The sequence below is a fragment of the Strigops habroptila genome, chromosome Z (assembly GCF_004027225.2).
Source record: "Strigops habroptila isolate Jane chromosome Z, bStrHab1.2.pri, whole genome shotgun sequence".
Taxonomy (NCBI): Eukaryota; Metazoa; Chordata; class Aves; order Psittaciformes; family Psittacidae; genus Strigops; species Strigops habroptila.
Genome location: NC_044302.2, coordinates 66928124 through 66946727, shown reverse-complemented (window position 1 = coordinate 66946727; position 18604 = coordinate 66928124). Strand labels below are relative to the sequence as shown.

Genomic DNA, 18604 nt, shown 5'->3' with positions numbered 1-18604 from the left:
GTGTTGCTAAAACTGTTTTGTTTCCTAGATATTCTGTTCACACTTTTCACTTCAGTGCATGCTTGCAATGATCAAAATTTACTTGAATTATAACATTACAAAAGCATTGAATTAGTGGTATGTCTATTATGCTTTTAGTAGCATCCTTAATTTGACAGATATTACATAACAAAGTATGTTATCTTTCTGCTTACAAATCTTCTGGAAAACTGATAGGGTTTATTTTCTCATTTATCTTCTCTTATGATCATTTACATCACCATGATACGTTTGCAATACTGTGTTTTGCCCAGATTTTTGAACTCACATAGGTGTAAATTACTACTGGACAAATTTCACAATTAGGTCTTGTGGATAAAGGCAGGAGGAAGGATGACTTCAAAGATTTAAAGGACTGTTCAGTTTATTTTAGAGTTAACTCAGTATGGGAAAAAAAAATCTGTTAAAAAAGGAAGAGAAGGAAAAAAAAATGACACAAATGCATGCCAATGTCTTTCTTTCTCTTGGATAGTTCAAAATGGTTTGGATTCAAAAATTCAGTCTTGATAGGCATTTAGTCCTCAAAGAATGTGTGCTTGTTAAATCCTAGCCAAAAAAAGAAAAAAAAGGAAAAAAAAAAGGGGAGGGGGAGAGGGGGAAGTTGTGAAATTAAGAAATTAAGAATGTAAGGAGTTCTGTTCTTTTGAAGTATAATCTTTAAAATCAAAACCCTGCATTCTGAATTATACTGAGGACCTCCACACAGTATGCTGCTTAAACTCATAAACCACATGAAACTTCACCTAAGGTCAAATACTCAGAATACACACTGCTGGGTGCTAAAAAGATAGCTGGGTGTTGACCTTTCTTCTGGGAGTCCTGTCAACGTCAGGGCTGGTATGGGTTTGCTGTGGGGGAAAAGGAGGAGAGCCATGGAGAACACAAGTCAGAGCAGTGCTCTCCTTGACCTCAGCTGGGCTCAGCTTCTCTTTTGATGTTGCTGTGCAGTAGGGATCTGGGAGTTCATGGGGCTGGTGGATTGGAGAGAAGTTTTATGCTCTCCTTCTTCCCTCATATCAAATCGGAAAAAAGTTGGTCCTACTATCCTTTCATTTAGCATCACTGCAGCCAGGTTTCCTTCCTCACCTCACAGGTTGTTCCCCAGCAGGCAAAGCCTGGCTGCTCAGGCTCTGTCATTGCTAAGGTGTGTGCCTGCCTAGATGCAGAGCTGTACCTTTGTGAAATCGTTGTGGATAGCTGGGAGGCATGGGGCATTAGTAGTGTGGTTCAGATGTTGATTTCCATCAAAGTTCTTTTCTCCAACCTCATTTATAAACTGATGCCACCTTCTAGAAACTCATTTTTAAAGCAAAGGTAGGAAACTGAGGAATTGCAGAATTCCTATCTCAATACCTGTCTAGAGATAGAGAGCCCTTTACTTTGGGGAAAATGGTGGTGAGGGATTAGAGATCCTTGTAGGAAAGATGCTGACACAATAAATATTATGTGTTTGCTTTTTATATTAACCTATTAATGGTTTGTTTTTGATTTTTGGACACAGGACCTGTGAAGGGCGAAACATCCGGTACAGGACATGCAGCAATGTGGTAAGTGAAGTATAGCTTTGGTATGATACAAATAATCACAAACAGTCATGTCCATATTAATAAAATAATTTGGTAGCGTGATAGTGAGAATATCGTAGCTATCTAAATTGCCTTCATGCCACAAGACCTTTTGTCAGTTTCTTGAAAAGATGGAGAGATTATGGCATAGCATGATGCTAAAACTGTTTGGAAGGAATTGCAGTCACAGCCTTTCCAAATAGAGTGAAACTTCAGAGTTGCTCTTTACAACTTCCCTGGCAGAATCAAGACCACTCATGTTCCCAGTATTGCTTTGGTAACCAGTTGGTTCATATTGGGCAGTCTGTCAGGCTGGAGGATTAAGCTGTTAAAGGACTGAAGACAAATTAGTAAGTATATGTTTCTGTTCACCTGTGCCCTCCCAGCATTGTAATTTTGTTGCAAGTCTTAGCAAAGCAATTTTAGATAGCCTGCACCAGCATTTTGGCCTTTCCAAAGGCTCTCTCTCTGTTGGGTTTATATATGGTGAATATCATTTTCAATACAATAAAATAAGAAACTTTAACTTCTGTGCTCACGAAAGTGAAAGTGTGTTTTCACTGGTGAAAATGGAAATAAAGATTTTCATATGGAAAGTTTTGTTGGGTGCCAAGAATAGTAAAAGCTCTCAAATTACATGGAGAAATGTCAGTTTTACCAGTAAAGATGGAAAATGAAATCAAACGTGTACTGGGCCAAGCTTTCTCATGCCTGATAGGGGCATATTAAGAAGCCTTTCAATAGATGCTTTGTCTAAAAAAGTTTAAAAGTTTAAGTTAAAAAACTGAATACATTCCCTCTTATTTACCTTATATTTTCTTCAGCAGACCACAGTTCTTAATGAAAGAAACTGCTTCTGTCTGAGCTGTAGTCTCCCATGAAGCAAGATTTCTCACACTTCTTCCTCTGAAATTTCTTATGGGTGTATCCTTTGGCTTCCTATCAATCTAGACATCTGCTTCACTAGCTGACAACAGGTAGAGAAATCAATAAATAGGTCTGCTGGCTGATTAACAGTCTAATTTCCATCTCTGAGGCACTGAGGCTACACTACAATTGTGGAGGGAATGTGAATATTGATTTGTGCCAGTCAAATCGAGTGGTGTAAAACACACACACACAAAAAAAACCCTAAAAAACCCAACCAAACCAACCAAAAAAACCAAACTCTCAAAGGCTAATTGGACTAAATTAGGCTACAGTTAGACCCATCAGTTCTGTTTGGGTTTGCGAAAGTATACGTGTAGAGACGGTCCCCTTCCCATTCTGACCTGACCTTGTGTATGCTAAAAGCAGTGAGACAAACTAGCATCCTTCTCTGCTGCCAGTAGCTGTTCCTGGATCACCCTGGTGATAGGACAAAGTTTTGCTTGTGTTACAACCATTATTTTGTAATCACTGAGCTTAACTTTCCGAGATAAGGAATAGTTTTTTAATTGTTGTTTTTTAGCTCAGGTTCCATTTTGGAAATGTGTACCTGAACAGTTTTCATTCAAAATAAAACCTTGCATAGTTTTGTTAGGCAATTCCTTTACATACCTTGTATTTGGCAATACTGGCTCCAGACTTTCCAATGTAGCAGTGAGGCATGCAGCTGTAGAACTCATTTAATTGCTTCATACCAAATCATCAAAACTGAAAATTTAAAAGTGCTTTGCTATTCTGAAATCAATTATAGTTTTGCCACTGATTTATGAAGACACAGGACAGCATTGAAGATTTTAACCCATTTTTCAGAGAGGGTGGATTGTGCTACATTGTGCTTTTCCTTAATAAAATAATTAATTCTTAATAAAATTATTAAATGAGTTTTAATTCTTTCCTCTTGGTAAACTTGCAAAACTAACAGTAAATCAAACTATTCTTAAGCTTATGACTGCATCATACTTTGACCAGGTCCTCCAAATATGGTTTTGTATCATAAAGAACGTACTCGACTCTATTCATTTCATAGACATTTGATTTCAGGGGACAGTATTTTCTATTTTCAAAATAATTTGAGTCTCTGATTGAGATGTTATGCCCTTTCACTTATAATCTTTACTAATCTGAGATAATGTGCACCAGTACTCAAAACATCAGTCAGTGGAAGGGCACTGCCACCATGGTCTATATCAGAATTTGCAGTAGGATCCTGCCACAGCCGTGGTGATCCTCAGCCCATGTTTCTGGGGCTAGGTACCACTTTGAAATACCTTGTGCAGCACCAGTGGAAACCTAAGGCAATTTGGGAATCCCAGATGTGCATCTCTGCTGAAATCCATTCTGTTACTGAGTGGTGTAGCTATACCACCGAAGTACTGTTTGTCTCTTTCAGAATAGTAAAACAAAATCATATGCTTTCTCTTTAATGAAGTCTGTCTTTGTCTCCAGAATCCAAGGATGCATACACGCAAATTGGAGCTTGGAAACAATTCATTAACCCCATGGCTTGTTTTAGAATTCTGCACTGAAAAAGGCATATAATATTGCGTTTTTGTTAACTCAGACTTTGCCTTTTAAGATTTCATCCACAAGGACTCTGAAAATCAGCAGGACAAAACTTCCAGGCTCAATGAGACCTTTGTTTTCATCTGTTAGATGACTGTCTGTTGCATTAAAGGAAAATGAGAGCAAATCCCCCCATTTTACCATCATTTTACCCCTGTAAATTAAGATAGCTGTCATGCATTGTGGAAAATTACTTCTTGATTCTTATGGAAATCAGCAAGTCCTTAAATACAAGCTTTCATTGCCATTAGTTTGTGCATGACTTGAGGACATTATTGTTCATAAAATAATCAGTCTTTTTATTTTCTGCAAACTGTCTTTCTTTAAACTGACATGTTTTTATTTATATGACTGTCCTCTTAAAGAAAGTACGGGTAGTCACATGTGCTAAAAGCAAACTCTTTATTTCAAAGGTGAAATTGGAGAATAGGAAGAATACTTCTTGGAATCTGGCAATCAACACATTTTCATAGACACTATCATTTGCAAGATTTTGCTACAGCTGGTTTTAATTCATCCTGAAATTAAATTACAGGGTAGAAGGGAGGAGAGGAATGAGATAAAGAAAAATAGAGGCAAGGGGAGAGAGTGGCATGTGTGTTTCTTCAGTGACCTATGTTATTCTGGGGATTCTGAACCATTTTGCATAGTACAGACTGTAAGAGAGATTGATACTGCTGTCTATAAAGCTTCTGAGCAGCCCTTAAAAGAACAAATCCAGTCCAGTATGTTCACCACTTGCATTGCCTGGTGTTGATCAGAAACTGGAAAGATTTTGGGTATGAAGCCACATGTGTAAATAGTAAAAGAAGGAATGAGGGAATCTGAAGATGATTTAGGGTTGAATTGCATCTGCTTTTTTTCTTCTTAGTTTTCATATTGACTCCAAGTATATTTCCAGCCATTTTAGAATATAATCATGGAGGGGAGAGAGAGGGAGTAATTTGTTTTTCGTTAGAAAATTACTCTGAATGCAATGAAAACATGGTTTTGTATCTAGCTGGGTTGTTGTGCTAAACATTATTCAAAAGAAACAAAGATATTTCCAAACTGCAAATAGGATTTTTCTACTTTTTTTTTTTTCTTTCAAGCTAGCATGCCCTATGTTCCTTCTTTTATGCACATTCTTAGTCGCCAGGTCTTCGCCAGGTTTTGTACCAGGATATCTTGCCACCTCATCTGCCCTTTCTCTTTTTCAGTCCTCCTGCTGGTTTTTTTCTTTCTCTTCCCACATTCACAGGAAATTCTCTCTGAAGAATATTTGCTGGAATGTGTACTGCCTTCATGCCTTCTCTCTTCATTCTCCTCAATTATGAAGACTCTTTTTGTGATTGAAAATGTTTTAATTTTCCTTGATATTTTTCCTTTTATTACACTGCTTTCTGAATCAGACCAGGGGAAAAAAAAAAAAAAAAAAAAAACCCAAACCAAAACAAAACAAAAAAGAAAACAAACCAAGAAGTGCATGAGACTGGCACTTCATTCCCAAAGTACTTTGTTTTTCATATTTACTTGCTTATATCTGCCAACATGATGATGAACACTACATATAAAGCTGCTTATGAGATTTTGCTCTTTGACATGAAAACAGACAATGCTGGAGGCTGCACAACATTACTAGCTCTTTCAACAAGGTTTATAGCAGTTCCCTTAAGCCTAAGATAAAATCTGTAGATGCTAGATCACATTAATCAGACCACCAAAACTCATAAACACCACCTGCAGCTCTTTTTTGTATATACCTCACTTTCTTCACTTGGCTGAAATACCAGCTGTGATGACATCCCCCATTTTTTGGCTTACATTCGGACAAGCTACTTCCATCCCTGTTTTTTATCAGCTCATGCTTCATTTTATACACACCAGCCCTGATACTGCCCATCTTACTTTTGACAAAATGACGCTATCTTCTTTCCATGCACTAAAGGCTAGCTTGTTGGAAAGTGTCAAACTTAAACTTTTTAGAAGTGTGAAAATCTCCAGAAGCATTGTCTTGTGTGTATGAAAAGCATTATCATCAGGTAGAATTTTTTCAGAGCTACAAAAATGAATAGCAGGATTTAATTTTCTACTCTCTGGTGGCTAGAAATGCCAAGCGAAGTCTTTTGCAATCAAACCTCAAACCTTTCAGTTTGCATTTTGAAGTAAAATAAAAAAAATAATAAAAAGAATTAAAAAATAGTATAAACACTACACATTATCTCCTTACTGACACCAGATTTACTTAATGTCAGGTTATTTTTTAAGTGACAGTTCTTCCAAACTCAGATCATTTATTGTGACTACAGACTGTTTATCAAAATGCTGAATTTTAATAACTTTAATAACTACAATCTCATTTCTGAATGGGTGCATTTTAAAACTTCAGTGTGTCATCTAGGAATTATTTCTTTGTACTCAGAAACAAATACTTTTAGTATATTGCTGATAGTAGCAGCCGTGGCTTCTGGATTTGTTACCTTTTCGGCGACCAGACCTGAAAACAGAACAAAAAAATACCCCAAAAACCACTGTTACTGTTTTATGTAAATGCATAAGGAATCTTTGTAGATCAAACAATCTGTATCACTTCCATCACAGTGGCATTTCAGGAGTCTGCTCTGGACTCTTCAGGACTGTGGATGATTCACAGATTTAAATTCAATATTTCTGATAATAATAATTTTTAATTATTTTAATATCTGTTTTCGGTCTGCCAGTGTGGCACCCATGGTGGTTTTAGGAAAGTGTAATCTAATATTATGTATTTGCATTAGTTTTTGAATGAAATATCCGGAAGTTTTTCAAGCCAAAAAAAGTTATTGTATCTGTTGTCAACATTTCACTTAATATTTAAAAGGTATGAACAAACAAAAATTTAAAATGGCATGAAGAGCTACATATTGAATTATTTGCCCCCCAAAATTAGTATATACTTTAAAGAGGAAAAAAAAGGTGCTTTTTTGTCAAAATTTTATTCTATAAACATTTCTAATGACAACTATTCATGGAGGTTTAGATTTATACTTCACTGACTGTTTCAGCCCTCATCTCCACTCCATGTTTATTTAATACAGAGTGGAAGCATCTGCTGATATTCCCCCATTTACTTTGTTCATATTATTTCTCTCATACTTCTCTCTGTCAAATATTACAGTGTCTTGGGGTTGTCAGAGAAAGCTATAGTATGAGCCCCTCTGGATCTAAGCAGCTAAGCATGATCCTAACCTATTTAGAAGTTCACAGGAATAGACTAGTGAAAAATCTGGCTGCAAGAAACTTAATTCAAGCAGGGCTCTCAACAACGCTTCAAGGCCAACTGAAGTTTCCATTAAAACCCTATATCTCTTAAGTCTGTATTTTTATCTAAAGTTCTTATTTAGTCTTGGTCAAGCCTCTACTTGAGGACCTCAGGCTTTTTTTCGCAGTAGGGAAATCTGTTCAGCTGAAATGCTGTGCGTACTTCATGGAACTGATTCAATAAGCTGTTCTGTCAGATGCTGCACAGAGTAGTCCAGTTGTTAGTCATTTTTTGTACAGAGGAAAAGCTCCAGGTATAGTAAATCATTCTTGGCCTCTGCAAATATACAAGCACATATATTGTAAACTGTTTTAAGGTTCCTCGACTGTTTCCATCTATAGCGGCTTAGATATGATCTTCCACATTTCACCCACTAAGTAAACTTTAAAAAGCCTGACCCTCTTTTGTCCCATGAAATCTGATCTACCTATCACCATCAAAGGACATCTGGGATTCATCTTATCTTTTCCACTGGTTTGTTGATTAATAGAAATTGTTTTGAATGGGATTCAAACATGGCAAAACTCCATGGACCTTATGAATTACCATAGGGTCAAATAGGAGGTCAAGTTAAAAAAAAAAACAACTAAATGTGAAGAAGCAAATAAAGCCATGGCAATATGGCCAGCATTAGGTGCTTAAGAGGTGAAGATGAAACTCCTGTGTTTATTTTAAAATAGGTTTCATACATCAAAGGAGTTTCTGATCATCTTTAAAATGATATGTATCTTCATTGCAGAGGAGCAAATCTTGACCTGATAGGATGAATGGAAATTATAGGTATCCATCACAGCTTCAGTCTTTCAGGAATATCTCATGAGCCTTCACAAGCTAAAGGTCATGTAACAGCTGTCTAGGACTCAGAGAGTTAGAGGAACAGTTGTTTCCTATTCACTGGAAATTTTCTTCCCTAAAAAGTCTTAATGAATAAGAAGCTTGAAGATAAATGGACTTAGACAAGAATTTCAAGATTATTAGTTCTTTCTGATTCTTCAAGGAGTGCAGTGGCAGTGGTTCCTCATGTCTGCAGGGGCCCATAGATAATTTCAAAAAGAAAACAAAACCGGTAAGATTTGAATATAGCACCAAAGCTGGAGTAGCCTGGAGCAGAACTGTAGTGCTTTTGTGGCCAAATACCAGTGCTGCCACATGCTCCAGGCCAAACACAGGCCATGCAGATGTGGTTAGCAAAATACCGTGCAGAACTACAGAACCCATGCAAAGATATGCTACACCGCTATACTGACTTGGCCCATAACTTCTGGCTATCCCAAAGTGTGGGCATACACTTTTCTATCAGTCTGCTGTGCACATAGACAAACTACATACTGTTAAATAGCTTCCAGGATCAGACCCTTAGGTGGAGTAGAATGTAACTTCACTCACGTCAATGAAACAGTGCTATCTGGCAGTTGTGAAGCATCCCCTTCCACCAAGACCCATGCATATACTGAAAGCAGGCTGGGTTTTTTCTTTTTTGTTTTTTTCTTTCTTTTTTTCTTTTTTTCTGACTTTTTTTCTGACTATCATTTTTCTGACTTTCTCCTGTCCATGAGCCAGCACTGCAGAAAAAAGGCACAGGAATACTGCCTCAAAACAGCAAAGCTCTTATATAAAGGTGTGCAGAGTATTTAGAAGAAAATAGCAATTTACTGCTTGAACAAATATGCAACAAAACACTGGCTTTGCCTTATCTGCTATTTCAGCAACTAGAATACTCATTTATAGGTTGTAAGCCTATATCTGTCTTTCATTATATAATTGCACAAAGAGGTTCTGATCTCCACTGATATATAATACAAGCAATAAATTGTGAGTTTAAAAAGAAGAAAAAAAAACCATGGAAAGAAATTAATAAGTAGAGCCAAGTTCTATACAGTTTCTACTTTTTCAGTCTCAGTGACCTGTGTCTAATAATGGGTAATATTCGGATGATGGGTATTTTTTTTAATATTGTCCATTGGTATAAAAATATATATATATTACAGAGATTATGCAGGTGTTATGGATATAGATGCAGGTACATGTGCCTTCTTAGTTGAAAGGAAAGTTCCTTCTTTTAGGGAAAGGGATCTTTAAGGCCTTCAGATAGATTTAGGATTTGGGATTTCATCAGGAGAAAAGTGGTGGGCCAGGCCGTGACCCTTTTTCATATCTGTGTGCCAAGATAAGTATGCATGTCTGCATTTCTGACTCCTTGAATGTATTCTTTGAATGGCTTCAAGTTTCACATTAAAACTTTTTTAAACACAAGCTCTACTGTTTAAATCCATTGTTATATTTTGATCATGATATCAAAGACTGGAATTATTTAACATCAGTCCTGGTCACCTGCCATGTCCTGAAAGCTTGTTATGTTGACGGTACATTTTTTTCTTTCTTTGATTTAAAAATAGAATCCAATACAACAAACGTAGTATGGAATACTGTACAAAGTAGGATTATGAACTCTTTAGGTTGTGTGCTTTACTGGGTCTTTCTGTCTTTGTAAAAATAAAGCTATTGCAAGCCAGGAAGTTTTGAAGGTAGAGCCAAACTTGAACCAAACAAGAGAATTGGCCTGTATCTCCACGACAAGTCTAAGCCAAGCCAATAGACCTGACTGTGTTCATTTGTGGACAGAAAAAATCAGAGAAGAGCATGCACCAAAGATTTTGTGGCAGGAAATGAGGCCACAATGTTCCTCTTTTCCTGTGTCTTCTCTATTTGAAAATAGAGCTAGAACGGATCTTGGGTCAAGATATAACTGTCTTCTTCATTCTGTTTGAAAGCAGAACATAAAGACCACTTTTCCTCTAATTTCACAGCTCTGGAGGAATAACGAATTTCCCACATATTTTTCTGCTCTATTCACTTGGTGCTGCTGTCCATAGTTTGTCTCATGTCAAAAGGTTGCCCAGATAAGAAAAAGGACCTGATTGCCTCAAAGTTTTTCTAGAGATTTTAAAATCAAACTGAAATACTTCCAGCATCTTTTTTTTCTTTATTTTTTTTAATCTTCCATAACATATGAACAGAAAAACTGTCTGTTGTGTAAGTCCTCCAGCACTAAAATTCCTGTTATGAGCTTGTCCTTTCAACCTCCACTTTCAAGAAGGATGAATGAGCTCTGGATTATTGCTCTTTGATACATATTTTTCTACAGCAGGGTTTAGCCCAAATTTTTTTTTTTTCCCCCTTGTATGCCTTAATCCACTTAGCCTTTTGTAGCAGGAACACTATTACCTGGTAGTTAGACAGCAGAACTTCTGGCCGGAGCTTGACCTTTTGATTTTGGGCTGCATCACATTCAAATACAAAGCAAATTAACTGAAAATTTGCTCTGATGGTACAATGCAAAGTAGGCTTAAGACCACATTGCCACTACACAGTGAATGAGAACCTAGATTGGTTATCCTGGGTTTGAGCCAAAGGTATACAGATGAAAAATTCATAGCCAAGATTCTGACAATTTGTGTCCGAAGGAGATTTTGAAAGCTCGATTTTTAAGACGGGTTTTATTTTAGACCTTAATGCTAAACGATGATCCTTTAATATCATAAAGTGTCATGCAGCCCCCGTGCCATTTGTATTGAACGCTGTAATAGTCTGCCCTATTAAAAACAAGCAGAAAAGTGTTAATGAATGAAGGTGTAGAAAAAATTCTGAAAAATAGAGGTGATTATTTAAATCTCAGAAGAGATATTTTGTCTCGGTAGCAGCAAGACTTTCCTAGCTTGGAGTATAAGAAGTCTGTGAATAAAGTTGTCACTAATGATACTTGAATACAGGCATCTTTTAAGGATATTGTCTAGTTATGTGGTTGTACATAAAAATCTTTCCCTATCAAGTCTATGATAGACATTTATGATTCTCTAAAAATAAAGTTACAGTCCTCAAGCAAAGTTCATGACAGGTATGGATTTCACCTCATATTTGACCCAGTATCACTGAGCAGATTTCCTTCCAGCAGGAAGGTGGAGGACTAAGGGACTTTAATAGTCTGAGGTAGCCATATTGCCAACATTTACTTTTTTGTCACAGTTCTCATTATTTTTAATGTTTTTTTTAAAGCTTACCTTCTCTATTCCTGTAATTATGTAAGAAATTCTGGATACTTTTTAAAAAAACCAATTAATCTCTAGTCTTTGTGATTGCTTGCACAAGAAAACTTGAAATATTGTTCTTCAAGGATCAAAAACTGGAAAGGAGATAAAAAGAACTCATGTTTATTTTGCCTGAAGCCGTATGATTTTGAAGCTCTTCTTGTGCTCTTGAGAACTTCACTCATGGTTTTCAGTGCAAAATGATGGCAAGAAAGTGTATCTGTACAAGAAAAGCCTCACATTCTCATCAACAAAAGACTTTATGCAGTATGAGTGGTCTTTGTTTTTTATATCAGGTGTACTGGGTTCAGAGTAGGGTTTTATAGGCCTCGCAAACCTCCTGAAGGATTAACAAAGGGACTTTTTAGAGGTCTTCCCAGTAAAATAATAGTAAGTTGCTAGTTATTCAAGTTATGAAAACTTAGGTCAAAGAAATGCAAATATGTATCACATTTTTCTGGTTCTTGTTCTTGTTACCCTACCAAGTGATGAAACAAAAAAAAAAAAAAAAAAAGCTAGTGAGGAGAGCTCAAATAAACAAACAATTAAATACTGTAATTCTTTTTTCTTTCTCTTCAAACACAGAGGATAATTTGTCTGGGAAAAACTGGCTGTGCACACACACTTCTCCACATATGTGCACAAGTGGAAAGAGATTCAGCAAAAGCAGTTCAGGACAGTGGTTAAGACACGTACAGTGTATTTCTTATGTCCCAAGCATATTTACACATGGTCTTTCTGTTCTTTCAGTAGTTTTGTGGAAAGAAGAAAGAAAGGTATAATTACCCAGTTGAATTATGTGTATCTGTAGCTATTTCAATCACTCTTCTTTGTCCAAACAGAAAATCTCTCCACATCTGGCAGCTGTGGAGCCCAGCCAGCTGCATGATACTGCGACTGGCTGCCACAAACAGACCTGCTGATCTTTTCCTCTTTCTTTTCCTCAGGACTGTCCACCAGAAGCAGGTGATTTTCGTGCCCAGCAGTGCTCTGCTCACAATGACGTCAAGTACCAGGGACAGTTTTATGAATGGCTTCCTGTCTCTAATGACCCCGACAACCCATGCTCGCTGAAGTGCCAGGCCAGAGGAGCAGCTCTTGTTGTGGAGCTGGCACCAAAGGTTCTGGATGGGACCCGATGCTACACTGAATCACTGGACATGTGCATCAGTGGCTTGTGCCAAGTAAGGAGAAAAGCCCTACCCTATAAGCCTTTCTTTCTGATTCCTCCCCTCAGATCTCTCATGCGCTTACGCTCCTCCTCCATACATGTATCATTTTAGCATCTTCATTTTAATTATCTGTTTTCATTCTCTTCAGTTGACTTCTACCTTGTTTGGAAGAGGTGTACAAATTCAAAGGTTATTTTCTCATTTTATGCTGTTTCCTTGTTTCTTTGTTTGTTTGGGTTTTTTTTTTTTTTTTTTTTTGAGGAATGTATTATGAGGTTTTGTATAGTTAGCTGCAGCAACAGAAAGCAGCAGCATTTGAATGCACCATAAGAAAATAATGGGTTAGCTTTTAGTTTGGATATACCAAAGTTTTATAAGTCTATGAAATTACATTATCTTTGAGGATTATTGCTCTCTATAAGTCCCAAACCACACAGCAGTAGATGAGGTACTAAACTGTGAAACTGGAAAATCTGCCATTGATTTTCCATAGGACTAAGCAAGCTGCTATATGTCTTTAGACCTCAGCTTCCCTGTTTGCTAAAAACTTCACAGTGAATGGAGATCTACTGATCATTCAACCAATTTATTTGCATCCTAATTTGTTTCTATATGACCTTTGTGCTTTTACTTATATTTTGCTACTCTTTTGAACCTATCTACATCAGAGTTTAGTCTTCTGAACTACATGTGGTTGTTGATGGAGGGAAGGAAATTTGCACCATCTCTTTTTAATACTGAACACAGCTGAATCTCAGAAAAGGTTGAGTCTAGATTCATGTTTCAGTGCCCTGTCTGCTTCCCATCTGTGTAGACTTGATGCGGTTTTGGCCTTCTACTGTATTTTCAGCCACTTTATATGCCTTTGGAAGCTCTTCTCCCTGTTTCTCTTCTCTTTGATTTTCTGTTCTGAGCCAGAAGCAGTCCTGCAGTATATGAAACAGAGTAGACGGTTACTGGGCTAATCTTATTTGTGATCTGAAGAAAGCAATCATCTAGACCTCTTGACCTCAGCTGAGTGCACAAGTTTCCCAGAATTCTGGATTGCTCTAATAGCAGGATTAGATCCAATGACAAAAAAGTTGGTCATTTCTAAGAAGACCTATAAGTAAGTTTGCTACTACAAAAAGGTTGTTCAGAATTGGAAAAAACACTTTTGCTTGTTCTTCCAAAACTGTCTATCTTTGTCTATTACATTCATTCAATTTTATGGGTGGTAGTTAAAGACACATGCATACCAGAAATGCCTATCTTAATGTCTACTATTTATGACAATATTATGTTCCTCTTTACACATCTACTGCCAGATACTACTAGAAGTAGGTTTTGACTTTTCTAATTTATCAGTTCTTCAAGACTGAGCTGCATAGTGCATTAAAGTCAGTTGGTAATAAACTTAGTTTCCTTGGCTACCTTTTACAGAGAGTGAAAAGTAACAAAAGCGGTCAGTCTATGGACCCCAGTATACTATGAACAGAGTCTGAAAACCACTGATTTTTAAAAAAAAAAAAAAAAAGAAAAAGAAAAAAAAAGTGAGGAAGGATGATTTCATAAAGTGCAATGGCTTGCTACAGCATCTTTATATTTGAAGTCAGCATGGTAATAGAATTGTAGCCAACAATACTCAGCTGAATTTCCAAAGCTATCGTTCATCTCAAACCGAGGCAGTGAATGCATTGAATATTTTGCCAGAAGTGTATTGACAATAGCTTCATACAGCTTCTTCACAATAAAACATTTTTTTTCAAATATTAGCATCAAGTATTGTTGCTTACTATTTTGATATTACTTATTTGCTGTTATTAATCTGTGGTAGGTAAAGAAATTGATTGTCAGTTGATATTCACCAATTCTAAAAATATTTTTAAAGCAAATTTTTTTGCAGTGAAGATATATTTTGTTAAATAATTTTCCCCACTGTGTAGTTACCAAATTATTATGTTCTATGTATACACATACTTATATGTCTATATATATACACATATGTGTGCTTCCAATTTTTTTCATGAGAAATAAAAGCTACTCTGGCTGGTGCATAATGTCAGAAGAATGGGAAGATCTGCTCTTCTTTAAATAGATGACTGTGCTATATTGTCTGTCTATCATGATTTCAGCATGGATAGTTTTTCTTCCTCCGTTCCGTCTATAAGCACTGTTGTATGGATCCTGTCCTGTTTACACCTCAGCCCAAAATACACAGCTAATCAGATGACAGTATCACTTAAACCTGTGTTTGGTGTGTGGCTTTTGTACTCACTGGCACAGTGAACTTGCTTGATACAGGTAATATATGGATTTTAAAGAACATAGATTAGGTTTTCACATCAGCAGGCTCTTGAAGTCACATGGAAGTGCCTTGGTTCCCTAATGTCTCTGTGGGATGTGCTTGGAGCACTGCTGCAGAAATTGGCCTGGGTCTCTGGCTGTTCCTAGTCGTTACTTAGCCTGAGAGCTGATTTATTTGCATGACCTCTTCAGACCATTCAGGTCAATTCCAGTTTTGAGGAAGGAGAAGGCCAGGAGTCTTTCCCACTCTGTCTGAAGCCCTGAAAGCAAGTGGCCTACATTACTCCACCCTGCAACGCTCATTGCTCTAATATTAGAGACTATTCTCCTCCATGCTTGCCACTAGTAACACTGAGGAACACATACTTATTTTGACAAGATCCCACTTTCGGCACTTTAATTTGTCATATATGTAACTATCTTGTCATATTATCATATTTAATTTGTCATATTATGAAAACTGACAGAAACTTCCAGAAGGAGATTTTTACCTGTGTTACTGTTTTACATTCACACAGGAGGACTGAAAGGGCCTGTCATTTGCCTGTTTGATGGCAAAGTAGAGAATGAAAGGCCTTTGTTCTGTTAATTCTCTACAAACAGGCATCATCTGTGTTTCTACCAGTGTGTATTCATTTTTAGAGGCATTTAATCTTCCACGACAGCTTCTAGTAATGATCTTTTTCTTCTGCCAAAGCTATGACAGAAGTCAGGTTAAAACAAAGGAAAGCATTGGGGAAAAAAGTCTAGGTATTTACATGTTGCTGGGATTTCAGTCTTCTGTAGTTCAGCTAGTTCTGGCTCCTGTTTGTAGCTTTCCCTTTTTTTTTTTTTTTTTTTTTTGAGTAGTAAAACACCGGAAGAAAAATGCAAAAGATGTAATAATAACTTTATTATTTAGGAAAGAAGGTGGCTATTTTTACTCAGACGTGTAAAAGACATTATAACAGGATCAGTTCTAAGCTGGCTTTCAATTTAGCCCAGCCTTTTGGCATTATAATTAAAATAGCTTTTCAGTTTTTGATGTCTTCATCAAGCTCCTGGGCCTAAATACTTAAAATGAATCCTTCTTTTTTTTTAGAATGTATTGAAGCCTAGATGCCTTCTGGGGAGATAACATTTCAGAAAGTACTGAATTCTTGATTTCTGATGGTCAGGTCCTTTCAGACTGTGTCAGGCTGAACAGCTGAACTGCTGTTTCAACTTTTTGTCTAATAGTCTCCATCCTCTCCTACCTCATATTCTGTGGATAACAAATTTTGATTTTGTTTTCTTGTTGATGAGTATCATTATACTGAGATGAAAGAAGTAACTTTATCCCCAGCATGATATCTTTCCAGCACACAGAAAGGAGTGGGGCGGAGAACCTTATGACGCATAAGTGTAATAACCAAATGTTTAAATTGCTATCTTCTTGCCAGGTAACAACATTTTTGTAGCAGACAGCGGTGAGGAAATAGGGATATGTTTATTGTATGGAAGAATCTGCATTTGCATTATTAGACGTCCACTCCCCTGCCCTGAGCCATCGGTTTTCCACTTTATGGTACCAAGTAGATTGGCACCACTGCAGAGATACTTTGTGCTGGTCTTTCAGCAGAAACAATACCTGCTGTTACTCCCAAGTAGACACACTGTCTATTGTGGGTATGTCTTTGACAAGCAGCACACAGAGCACCTCCCTTTGCTTTGGGGGGGAGAGGAGGAAGCACATTGTCATTTGGGAGCTTAGCAAAAAGAAGGTATTCCAATGAGCAGTTTGGAGACTCCTAAGAATTCTTTTACAGTTACCATGAAGTCATCTCTGCCTGTGTGTTTCCTTAGCACAGCAATAAATCTCAGGAGTGTTGAGTGACACAAAGAACTAATGATGTAAGATGTTAGTATGTCCATGCTTGGCTGGGCATTTTGAGAGTTCCCTCACTCAAACAGATATGTTGTTCTCACTGAAGACAGTGGCAAGGCTTCCAGTTACTGTGCAAATCCAGGGCAGGGGGGCCACAGGCGTTTTAGCTAGTTTCCTCTGACATCCCAAATGTTTTCTCATCAAGCCTGCATACATTCCTGTACACACACTGGTTAGAATACCACATAGACCAAGCGGTTTCAGCAGGGGGTTGGGGACATGCAGTCTCTCTCAAGTATTTGAGCTGTGGGTGAAGTCTGTTCCTTGATAACACAGATTATGTGATTGCCTGAAGCACCAGTGAGTCTGTGCTGGCACTGTTAGTAGCAAAGCACTGCAGCTGGATCCCCATTGATCCAGCCGACAGAGGACAGGCTCCTATCAACAAAAGAAGCCTGTCTGAGAGAAGGAAGCTTGTACACCCAATAGAAGAGAGGTCTGAGTGGCAATATCAAGCATGTCATGAAGTCACCAGAGCTAACGAAGGATCACAGTCAAATATAATGTGTCACAAGTGCCAATTAAATGCTTTTACAGTCTAGCGCTTCATAGTTTAGGAGAATGGGTCCAGAGGGCAGACTTCATTAAATTTACTTTTGCTTTCTCAAGCACATTGTCCTGAGGAAGCTGAGGGAGAGCTGCCTTGATGAGTTTTGACTTATAATGGTGCAATCACCTGCTGTTGTAATATTTTCATCTTCTACAAAACCTGGCAAATCTTTCCCCTGGCAATGCTAAATAAATGATCTGTTCAGACAGTATGTGTGACTCTTTTTGAGAAAATCAAGCATTTCAATAAAAACCTGCTATAGAGCACTGACTAAAAAAATGAGAGGTTTTTGTTCTCCTTCGAGCACAACATGCAAGAATAAAGCAGAAACTTGTTCTTACTCTGCCAGAATATGGACATGTGAACACAAAACCAGACAAAACCAAATAAAACTGTGAATTGGATAGGTGAATACAAATAATCACAAAAGCCTCTTTTCTTCCTCTTGTCATCTGTTTATATACTCTTGGAACTTAATTCTGTTTAAATGTTGCTCCTTACAGAACGGCAGCCTCTGGATTCCTGTATCGTCAGAGAATGAACTGGTTATGTCTTCGTTTCCACACCTGTGGGCTCCTATGTTGGCCCGCGCTATATATGACCAAACCTGAAAAATTCAATCTTTTTTATGTAGGAACATTCCTTCTAGTGAAATTTGCATTTAAGGATAGGAGTTGCATTTTTCCCACATCCAAAATTTTAATGCCTCTATAAATCCTCCTTTAGAAGTTGTAGCTTTTAAATTGATTTAATTGCTTCTTTTTAAATCAAGGGTGGTTTCAGAATGAGGTTACAGTTATTCTTTTCCCTGGGGAAAACCTGAGAAATAGGAATTTCTCTTGAGTTCCTTCTGCTGCTGGGTGTTTGCTGTTTGTTTCTAGAGCTTTGGCTGAAACACTGGTTCTCAAAGTATTGTGTGTGCTGTGCTAGGCGGGTGAGGCTCCATGAGGGTCTTGGTCTGGGTTTAAAAATAGTAGTAGCAGAGAACCCTGTCTAGCTAGGAATGCTGGGGTGATGGGGCAGATACCAAGCAGGATCTACAAATCATTTCCTTTCAATCAGTGGTATGTAAGGCAACAAGCAATGATGAATCACTGAGCTGGCCAGCCACATGCTTGTTGAAAGTGTGTTGAAAGGTGGATCACAGTCACTCCAGTGGTTCTATTTAACAGTTAGGCTACTTATCAGTGACTGAAATTTGTTTACACTGCCTGAATGGTTGCAAGTTTTG

At 37.5% G+C, this 18604-nt stretch overlaps 1 protein-coding gene across 1 annotated transcript in view; it reads left to right on the top strand.

Moving 5' to 3' along the window:
* Positions 1-18604, top strand: part of ADAMTSL1 (ADAMTS like 1) — a 312286-nt gene that overhangs the window by 159210 nt on the left and 134472 nt on the right. Inside the window, exons 4-5 of the mRNA XM_030470560.1 lie at positions 1541-1586; positions 12407-12643. Coding sequence (XP_030326420.1) covers positions 1541-1586; positions 12407-12643 — 283 coding nt within the window. The remainder of the gene's footprint in view (positions 1-1540; positions 1587-12406; positions 12644-18604) is intronic.